Source organism: Rhinoderma darwinii, chromosome 3, assembly GCF_050947455.1.
Source record: "Rhinoderma darwinii isolate aRhiDar2 chromosome 3, aRhiDar2.hap1, whole genome shotgun sequence".
Taxonomy (NCBI): Eukaryota; Metazoa; Chordata; class Amphibia; order Anura; family Rhinodermatidae; genus Rhinoderma; species Rhinoderma darwinii.
Window position 1 is genome coordinate 24,821,783 of NC_134689.1, and position 11,480 is coordinate 24,833,262.

General features: G+C 43.0%; 1 protein-coding gene across 1 annotated transcript; it reads left to right on the top strand.

Annotated features, from left to right (window-relative positions):
• Positions 1–10,304: 10,304 nt before the first annotated feature.
• On the top strand, positions 10,305–10,694 carry LOC142750304 (histone H2A-like). The gene has a single exon (XM_075859299.1). It carries the CDS (start codon positions 10,305–10,307, stop codon positions 10,692–10,694), a length of 390 nt encoding a protein of 129 aa, XP_075715414.1.
• The last annotated feature ends 786 nt before the right edge of the window (positions 10,695–11,480 follow it).

Genomic DNA, 11,480 nt, shown 5'->3' on the forward strand with positions numbered 1-11,480 from the left:
ACCATCCCATCCAGTATAGCTGAAAACGACCTGCTTGGACATTCTCGATTTCTACGTTATTTTCTCTAGGTTCTAAACTAAACCTTTTCCCACTTAGTTTCCTAACAATATCTGCTGCTGTTTTTCCACACCCTGTACCTTGGGTGTTATGCCCCAATTCCCGGCTGGCCAGCACTTTACCTTGGGCATACTTTGAATCAGAAGTCCCCATGCCCTCTGCTAGACTTTCGGCTTTCTTAGTCTGTCAATGAGAATTCCCTAGGCACTCTGCTAACTCCTGTGTTTAGTCTGTCAGTAGGGCTCCTCAAAGCACTCTGCTAAATCCTGGGCCTATTTCTAGTCTGTCATGGTGGTTTCCCCCTCACGCGCTCTGCTAAATATTCTAGACTGTCATGGAGTTTACCCCCCCACGCGCTCTGCTAAATGTTTTAGACTGTCGTTGGGCAACCACGTCTCTGATCCGGTCTCCTAAACAGCAGCCAAATCACAACTATTGTCAACAAGATCACAATTATTGCAAGTCCCTCGGTGCAGTGTACGTTAACCTACTTTATGTTGTATTTAAAGGGATGGGTGTGATTTATAACTCACTGTCTCAGGCGCCCATGGATATTCCATAAACTTTCTAGTTACAGAGATGTTACTTAATAATCAGCAACTCATACAGTTCGGGCATCCGAGGATTAGCCCACATACATACTCTTACTTCCGGCCAGGTGCGCCTCCTATGGGTCACAGTCTGGATACGCGAAAGTCCTAACAATCACTTGGGCGGGGATGGTTACCCGTCACTTCTGCAAGGATCAATTTGCAACCTGATCTTAATACATACTAAACCCAGGGGCCAGAGGGAACACTTCGGACAGGCCGTTTAGTGTTTTCTCGGTATTTGGTTGTTTTTGTATGTTTTGGGATCAGAAAACAAACGCTCCCTTATCTCAGCCTCTCACAGATACACTCACAGATTAATTTCTACTCACACGCCTATTCCTATAATTCATACATACAGCTCATAGACAAATGGTGTTCATGTTCCCAAATAGTCAAAAGAGACAATACCTGGACGGCAGCTAAAACAAGAGAGAAGTGCACTGTAAGAATAACAGTTCTTACTCACCGGTTTTGTGTGCAGTTCTCCATTATCTTAGCCGTCATCCACCTTCGATTGTCGCCTTCGATCTGTGTTGAGAATCCCGGACAAGAGCCCCCAAGTAATGTCGCTGCAGAATTTACATTGTCCATTAACGTTGGACATTATCTGCATTTGTCTATGAGCTCCAAATTAATGAATGCTCTCTCAATGGTGGATCTGAGAGAGGCCGGCCGGCTGGAGAGAGACCATGACACGCAGCGTCAGTGTTCAAACAGTCTCTGCCCACAGGGGGCGGATCCATCTTTATTTATAAGAAAATGAGAGTAGGTGGTGACTTCATACTTGCAAAGCATGAGCATTCTAAATATGGTAATATCCCAAAACTCCACATATATCTTTAGCCATAAGAAATACAATGTCAGCACGTTTTCTCACGTTGCCTTTGTAACAGCTGAAATGCAAAGCCATAAACTAAACGACTTGAAATAGAATAGCCATCCCCCCATGTAGGCTCTTGTGTCAGCAGGTCTTTGAGCTTTAGTGACAACTCAACTGGGCTGACTTTTCATTGGGGTACAAACTGTATTCTGCAGATGATTTGCACCTAAATGGAAGGGGGTCCGCTGTGCTGGGGGAGAGAATTCTAGCTGGGGTGGCGGAGTATTTAAACTAGGGCTGAGGAGGGAGGTCAATGTAGAAAAAAAAGGGGTAGCCAGGTTAGAGAGGGGTCAGACTATATTGGTGGGGGGAGAAACAGAATGTGGGGAGAGGACTAGACAACAAGATAAGGAGATCCTTTCGTTACAAAACATCAGTGTAAATAAAAAGGACCGATTAATGTCAAATCACATTTCTGATAATAAAAGTGAACAACTGACAGGCAAGTTAAAGTGTATGTTCACAAATGCCAGAAGTCTAGCAAGCAAAATGGGGGAGCTGGAGGCCTTGATACTGGAAGAAAATATAGATATAGTTGGTGTTGCTGAAACATGGCTGGACTCTTCACATGACTGGGCTGTAAATCTACAGGGTTTTACACTTTTTCGTAAAGACAGGACAAATAGGAAAGGTGGTGGTGTATGTCTGTATGTGAGAAGTGATATGAAGGCGAGTGTGAAAGAGACAATAGTGGGTGAAGACTGTGAGGAGGTTGAAACCTTGTGGGTGGAACTAGAAAGGGAGGTAAACACTGAAAAAATTACTTTTGGTGTAATCTATAGACCCCCCAATATAACTGAGGAGATGGAAGGTCAGATATATAAACAGATGGAGCGGGCTGCACAGGCGGGTACTGTAGTGATAATGGGAGATTTTAATTTCCGGGATATTAATTGGTGTCATGGTTCGGCTTCAACTGCAAAGGGGAGACATTTCCTCAACCTGTTGCAGGAAAATTTTATGGGCCAGTTTGTGGAAGACCCGACTAGAGGTGAAGCTCTGTTGGATCTGGTCATTTCTAATAATGCAGATCTTGTTGGGAATGTCAATGTTCGTGAAAACCTCGGTAACAGTGATCATAATATAGTTACATTTTACCTATACTGTAAAAAACAAACGCAGGCTGGGAGGGCAAAAACATTTCATTTTAAGAAAGCCAATTTCCCCAGGATGAGGGCTGCAATTCAGGATATAGACTGGGAAGAACTAATGTCAAATAATGGAACAAATGATAAATGGGAGATTTTCAAATCTACTTTGAGTTATTATAGTGCAAAATTTATTCCTACAGGTAATAAGTATAAACGACTCAAATTAAACCCCACATGGCTTACACCTTCTGTGAAAGGGGCAATACATGACAAAAAAAGGGCATTTAAAAAATACAAATCTGAGGGTACAGCTGTAGCCTTTGTAAAATATAAAGAGCTTAATAAAATCTGTAAAAATGTAATAAAATTAGCAAAAATACAAAATGAAAGGCAGGTGGCCAAGGATAGTAAAACAAATCCTAAAAAATTCTTCAAGCATATAAATGCAAAAAAGCCAAGGTCTGAACATGTAGGACCCCTAGATAATGGTAATGGGGAGTTGATCACAGGGGATCAAGAGAAGGCAGAGTTACTAAATGGGTTCTTTAGCTCTGTATATACAACTGAAGAAAGAGCAGCTGATGTAGTCGGTGCCAGTGCTGTTAATATATCAGTTGATATACTGAATTGGATGAATGTAGATATGGTCCAAGCTAAATTAAATAAAATAAATGTGCACAAGGCTCCGGGACCAGATGGGTTACACCCTAGAATTCTTAAGGAGCTTAGTTCAGTTATTTCTGTCCCCCTTTTCATAATATTCAGAGAATCTCTAGTGACTGGTATAGTGCCTAGGGACTGGCGCAGGGCAAATGTGGTGCCTATTTTCAAAAAGGGCTCTAGGTCTTCCCCGGGTAATTATAGACCAGTAAGCTTAACATCAATTGTGGGGAAAATGTTTGAGGGGCTATTGAGGGACTATATACAGGATTATGTGACAATAAATAGCATTATAAGTGACAGCCAGCACGGTTTTACTAAGGACAGAAGTTGTCAAACTAACCTAATCTGTTTTTATGAAGAGGTGAGCAGAAGTCTAGACAGAGGGGCCGCTGTGGATTTAGTGTTTTTGGACTTTGCAAAGGCATTTGACACTGTCCCCCATAGACGCCTAATGGGTAAATTAAGGACTATAGGTTTAGAAAATATAGTTTGTAATTGGATTGAGAATTGGCTCAAGGACCGTATCCAGAGGGTTGTGGTCAATGATTCCTTCTCTGAATGGTCCCCGGTTATAAGTGGTGTACCCCAGGGTTCAGTGCTGGGACCACTATTATTCAACTTATTTATTAATGATATAGAGGAAGGGATTAATAGCACTATTTCTATTTTTGCAGATGACACCAAGCTATGTAATATAGTTCAGACTATGGAAGATGTTCATGAATTACAGGCAGATTTAAACAAACTAAGTGTTTGGGCGTCCACTTGGCAAATGAAGTTTAATGTAGATAAATGTAAAGTTATGCATCTTGGTACCAACAACCTGCATGCATCATATGTCCTAGGGGGCGCTACACTGGCGGATTCACTTGTTGAGAAGGATCTGGGTGTACTTGTAAATCATAAACTCAATAACAGCATGCAGTGTCAATCAGCTGCTTCAAAGGCCAGCAAGATATTGTCGTGTATTAAAAGAGGCATGGACTCGCGGGACAGAGATGTAATATTGCCACTTTACAAAGCATTAGTGAGGCCTCATCTAGAATATGCAGTTCAGTTCTGGGCTCCAGTTCATAGAAAGGATGCCCTGGAGTTGGAAAAAATACAAAGAAGAGCAACGAAGCTAATAAGGGGCATGGAGAATTTAAGTTATGAGGAAAGATTGAAAGAATTAAACCTATTTAGCCTTGAAAAAAGAAGACTAAGGGGGGACATGATTAACTTATATAAATATATTAATGGCACATACAAAAAATATGGTGAAATCCTGTTCCTTGTAAAACCCCCTCAAAAAACAAGGGGGCACTCCCTCCGTCTGGAGAAAAAAAGGTTCAAGCTGCAGAGGCGACAAGGCTTCTTTACAGTGAGAACTGTGAATTTATGGAATAGCCTACCGCAGGAGCTGGTCACAGCAGGGACAGTAGATGGCTTTAAAAAAGGGTTAGATAATTTCCTAGAACAAAAAAATATTAGCTCCTATGTGTAGAAATTTTTCCTTCCCTTTTCCCTTCCCTTGGTTGAACTTGATGGACATGTGTCTTTTTTCAGCCGTACTAACTATGTAACTATGTAACTATGTAACTGTCCATTTAAAGCAATATATGTTCACACATATAAAGATAATTAAAATATCTTTGACAAAAACGAGGTGTAAGGTGGCGCTGTGACAAAGCTGGAGTTATACTCCTAAAGGGTGCTCAGCTTCCAAGGGTTGACTCCAATCCTATTCCGTAGTACAAGCAAAAAGAAAATAAGTAAAAAAAAACGCATTCTGTGGTATATTTTACAAGCGTTTGTTCAACATATACACTACCGTTCAAAAGTTTGGGGTCACCCAGACAATTTTGTGTTTTCTATGAAAACTCACACTTATATTTATCAAATGAGTTGCAAAATGACTAGAAAATATAGTCAAGACATTGACAAGGTTAGAAATAATGATTTTTATTTGAAATAATAATTTTCTCCTTCAAACTTTGCTTTCGTCGCTCCATTTGCAGCAATTACAGCATTGCAGACCTTTGGCATTCTAGCTGTTAATTTGCTGAGGTAATCGGGAGAAATTTCACCCCATGCTTCCAGAAGCCCCTCCCACAAGTTGGATTGGCTTGATGGGCACTTCTTGCGTACCATACGGTCAAGCTGCTCCCACAACAGCTCTATGGGGTTGAGATCTGGTGACTGCGCTGGCCACTCCATTGCAGATAGAATATCAGCTGCCGGCTTCTTCCCTAAATAGTTTTTGCATAATTTGGAGGTGTGCTTTGGGTCATTGTCCTGTTGTAGGATGAAATTGGCTCCAATCAAGCGCTGTCCACAGGGTATGGCATGGCGTTGCAAAATGGAGTGATAGCCTTCCTTATTCAAAATCCTTTTTACCTTGTACAAATCTCCCACTTTACCAGCACCAAAGCAACCCCAGACCATCACATTACCTCCACCATGCTTGACAGATGGCGTCAGGCACTCTTCCAGCATCTTTACAGTTGTTCTGCGTCTCACAAAGGTTCTTCTGTGTGATCCAAACACCTCAAACTTCGATTCATCTGTCCATAACACTTTTTTCCAATCTTCCTCTGTCCAATGTCTGTGTGCTTTTGCCTATATTAATCTTTTCCTTTTATTAGCCAGTCTCAGATATGGCTTTTTCTTTGCCACTCTGCCCTGAAGGCCAGCATCCCGGAGTCGCCTCTTCACTGTAGACGTTGACACTGGCGTTTTGCGGGTACTATTTAATGAAGCTGCCAGTTGAGGACCTGTGAGGCGTCTATTTCTCAAACTAGAGACTCTAATGTACTTGTCTTGTTGCTGAGTTGTGCAGCGGGGCCTCCCACTTCTCTTTCTACTCTGGTTAGAGCCTGTTTGTGCTGTCCTCTGAAGGGAGTAGTACACACCGTTGTAGAAAATCTTCAGTTCTTGGCAATTTCTCGCATGGAATAGCCTTCATTTCTAAGAACAAGAATAGACTGTCGAGTTTCACATGAAAGCTCTCTTTTTCTAGCCATTTTGAGAGTTTAATCGAACCCACAAATGTAATGCCCCAGATTTTCAACTAGCTCAAAGGAAGGTCAGTTTTATAGCTCCTCTAAACAGCAAAACTGTTTACAGTGGTGCTAACAAAATTGCACAAGGGTTTTCAAGTGTTTTCTCATCATCCATTAGCCTTCTAACACAGTTAGCAAACACAATGTACCATTAGAACACTGAAGTGATGGTTGCTGGAAATGGGCCTCTATACACCTATGTAGATATTGCATTAAAAACCAGACATTTGCAGCTAGAATAGTCATTTAGCACATTAACAATGTATATAGTGTATTTCTGATTAATCTAATGTTATCTTCATTGAAAGAAACTGTGCTTTTCTTTCTAAAATAAGGAAATTTCTAAGTGACCCTAATCTTTTTAACGGTAGTGTACGTCATTGGCTTTTTAATCACTTTTCATGACGTAAAACGGATGCCATAATAGCCCATGGATGATGGATGCCTGTGACAAATGCCTAATCGTGGCATCTGTCACCTATAGGCTATTATGGCATCCGGTTAACCTATACGTATCTCCAGGTTAGACCATCAATATCTGATCGGTGGGGGTCATATTCTCGACACCTTCGTCTATCAGCTGTTTGAAGAGGCCGTGGAGCTCTAGTGAGCACTGCATCCCCATCATTCCTTACACTGCTCCATACTGTACAATGACGTCACACTCGTAGCAACAGAGCGCAGTATTACAGCCTGAAAAATGGAGGAATAGCTTCTTTTTTTTTACATTCCCCTACATAAAAATAATAAAAGTCAATCAAAGATCTCATAAATGTCAGATAGGAAGGTCTTCGGCAGAGCGACATCCGGCGACATTTTCATGTGGACCGGAAGCCGCGGCCGGACAGTAAGGCTGGGTTCACACGTGGCGGAATTTCACTTAAATTCCGCTGCGGACACTCCGCAGCGTTAATCCGCAGCGGAGCCGTTTGTCCATTGACTTACACTTTAATTTAGCAGTGTTCGTTTAGACGAGGCGTAAAATTCCGCTGCGGAGCATAGGCTGCGGAGCGGAATTTGGTGTCCGCAGCATGCTCTGTCTGTTGCGGAGCAGTGGCGGACTCATGGCGGAATTTCTCCATTGACTTCAATGGAGATTCTAATTTCCGCAATGAAGTCCGCAGCTGTCATGCACATGTTATGTGTGCTGCGGCTCCGTCTTGCTTTTTTAACTTGACATTTCTTCATTCTGGCTGGACCTATGTATTTCTAGGTCTACAGCCAGACTGAGGAAGTCAATGGGGCTCCCGTAATGACGGGAGCGTTGCTAGGAGACGTCAGTAAATAGTCACTGTCCAGGGTGCTGAAAGAGTTAAGCGATCGGCAGTAACTGTTTCTGCCCCCTGGACAGTGACTACCGATCCCAATATACAGCAACCTGTAAAAAAAAATGAAGTTCATTCTTACCGAGAACTCCTTGCTTCTGTCTCCAGTCCGGCCTCCCAGGATGACGTTTCAGTCTAAGTGACGGCTGCAGCCAATCACAGGCTAATAACAGGCTGCAGCGGTCACATGGACTGCCGCGTCATCCAGGGAGGTCGGGCTGGATGCCGAAGGAGGGACGCGTCACCAAGACAACGGGCGGTAAGTATGAATTTCTTTGACTTTCACAAGGGAAAGTGCTGTCCCTTCTCTCTATCCTGCACTGATAGGGAGAAGGGAAGTACTTTTACCGCAGTCCGCAGCAGCTAGTCCGCATCAATTTACTGCACATTTTGTGCAGATCCGCAGCACAATCTGCAACGCAGATTCTGTGCGGCATTGATGCGGACAGTTGCGGAGGAAATCCGCCACGTGTGGTCATGCCCTAAGACTTCTTCTGGTCGCGGCTTCCGGACATATGTTCCAGGCAGCGAAGAAGCGAGGAGTGGGATCGGAGGCAGCAGTGGCGGCAGGAGCAGGTAAGTTATGTTTGTGTATGTGATGTGTGTATTATGTTCGTGTTACACTGTCTGATTACCACTGTATCTAATCCTCCTACACTGTGTGCCACCATTTTCTGAGCGAATGCACAGTGTAGGAGGATTAGAAGATTCAACCACCTCCTTCTCCTGGCACTTGCCAGGATAAGGGAGGGGGGATTGTGTGAGCTCCCTAGAACGTGTGTGTCTACACCAAATTTGCAGCATAAAGCAATGAGGTTGCTTTACCACATTGCAATGCTGCAATTTTGGGAATTGCTCCCCACCCAGTGACCAGCACATGGAAATGTTATAAATTAGAATCTAATTTATAATGAAAAAAATTAAAACAATGTTTAATCACTTAAATACTAACTGTTTCACTGAAAAAAAAAAATACATTTCTAGCGACACATTCCCTTTAAATCCATATCTCCGGAGCTCTGTGTCATGAAAACGGAGCTCTAACCGCCATAAAGATATAGTAAAAAATAAATCTGCACAGAATTTTAGACCTAAACGTGTCCGGAGATGTTTGTTTTAGTAAATACTGGCATTAGCAATAAAATAACAATTCGGGAGCATCTTTGCTTAGAATTCTGTACTGTGCCGTACCTCTGTAATTCTTCCTGGAAAAGTACAAATAATTGTAAACTGGGTATTTTGATTCCCCTTGCCTTTGGAGCGTGTCAAAACAGACATGTCAGGAGAGCTTATCAGTCTATTTAACCCCTTCCTGCACTTGGACGTATTATTAATCCATATTGAAGTGTGTGGGCTGTAAAATAGAGAGAGTTCTGATTCCTGCCATTTCCAGTAGTGACTGGGGCTCCCTCTGTCACTCCCTTGGTTCCATGCAGCCGGGGCTCTAACAATGGCCCCAAGGCCTGCCATAACTATATGCCTATTAGGTATGCCAAAGCATTATGGAAGCGATCAATAGATCACATTGTGAAGTCCCCCATTGTGCAAAAGTATTACAAAAATACACAATCGTAACAACCATGTAATGAAGTTAACATGTTATTCATGCCGCACGGTAAAAAATAAACGGCAGAATAGTTTTTTTGGAACTGCTTTTTTTTCCCATTCCCCCAAAATTTACGCCATTTACTTGTCACCATGCGGTATCAATAACACGTTAACATTATTATATGGGTCGTTTCGTTTGAAGAGTTTTTTTTATACTTTTGCACAATAAGTGGTGTAATAGCAGGTGTTACGTTGCACTATAATTTGCGTGAATTTCAGTCATAAATTATGGTAAATCTGTCAGTCTGCTGAGGCCTCATCGCGCCCATGAAACCATGATAGTGAGGGACATGGAGGGAAAGAGATAAATGTCTCAATTTGTAGAAATCAAGAAGACTGCAGGACAATGTGATGTATATTTTCTTATTTATCCCCATTCCTGTCTGTGAGTTATTTATACTGAATGTGTCTGAATCCCATGAAGTGAAACACTTTGTATTTACTGGTTTGGATTTGAATAGAGATCCATATCCGATTGTACGTGGCGGCTCTAGTTTGATTTATAGGATTTGAGTGAATTCTGGTGTCCAGTTATAGCTTTTGTTTTACTAAGAAAAGTTAAAGTTAAGGAGTAGGATGGTGGATAATATACAGGACTGAAGGGTCAGGAGGTAAAAAACTGGACATCTCCTGCTTTTTGTGATGTCCAGAAGCTAAATTGAATTTCCACCAATCAGAGGGCAGCACTACTGGTCATTTAAATTAAGCAAATTAAACATCTCTTTCTAACTGTAATATTATATATCTGACTATGAATTCCACCAATCAGAAAGCAGCACCACCCAGAAGAGCCAATTAGAACCACCCCTGAGGTAATAGTCAGGCTGACTGTGAGGTCATGACTTGGAATTGCACCAATCAGAGAGCAGCAATGTCCAGAAGAGCCAATTGGAACCTCCCATGAGGTAATATTCAGGCTGATTGTGAGATCATGACTTGGAATTGCACCAGAGAGCAGCACCGGGTATAAATAGCAGCCGCCGCCTGCTCTGCTCATTCTGGATTATTGTTTTATGCAGTAGTCCTTTTGTTTCTTGTGAACATGTCAGAAAGAAAAAGTCTGAGAGGAAAGAGAAGAGCCACAGCCAGGAGCAGAACATCCAGGGCTGGCCTGAAGTTTCCAGTTGGCCGTATACACCGCTTTCTGAGGAAACGGAATTATGGCAGACGCTTCAGTTCTGATGCTCCAGTTTTCCTGGCCGCTGTGATGGAGTATATGACTGCAGAGATCCTGGTTGGCGCCGGCATCGCAGCCCTACGTCGTAATAGCTGCCGCATTACACCTCGTCACCTACAGCTGGCAATGCATCGAGATGTGGAGCTGGACGAGCTGCTTAAAAATGTCATCGTAGCGCAGGGGGGCATCATGCCCAAGATCCAGGCCGAGCCCCGCTGGTACGTCCAGATAAACCAACGCTCTCCAGGCATCTAAAAGCCTCTCTTATTGACCCAAAGGCCCTTTTAAGGGCCACCCACATGTACTAAAGAGCAGATACCTGTGTTATTATGTGTGTGTTATTAAGACTATTGTCTGCGTGTGTGTGTGTGTGTGTGTGTGTGTGTGTGTGTTATCATGTGTGTATTTTTGTGTGTGTCTTTTTATGTTTGTTATGTGTATTTGTATGTGTGTGTTATTGTGTGGTGTGTGTGTGTGTGTGTGTGTGTGTGTGTGTGTGTGTATTTTTTTATGTATGTATTATTATGTGTGTGTAATTATGTGTGTGTACCTATGTGTGTGTTTTAATATGTATGTTATGTGTGTGCAGGGCTGGCTCCAGCTTTATGTGGGCCCTTGGGCGACACAGTCTTAGTAGGCCCCTTTGCGGGTGAACTCACGGGGGCAGTAATATGGCAGAAAACATCACTTTGTAACCCCATATAGATGTTAGGCCCTGTTTTTTTCCCCATAGAAAAGTTAGGCCCCCAGTTTGTACCCCAATAAACTTAGTGCCCTCTGTAGATAGTGCCACACAGCCCCCCTCCAAGGTAGTGCCACACTGCCCCCTATTCCCAGGTAGTGCCATACAGCCCCCTCCCAGGTAGTGCCACACTGCCCCCTCTTCCCAGGTTGTGCCACACTGCCCCCTCTTCCCAGGTAGTGCCACACAGCCCCCTCCCCCCAGGTAGTGCCACACAGCCCCCTCCTCCCTGTTAGTACCACACAGCCTCTGGGTGAGAAGTTATCTATCAGCCTTAAAGGAACACTCCGGGCAAAATG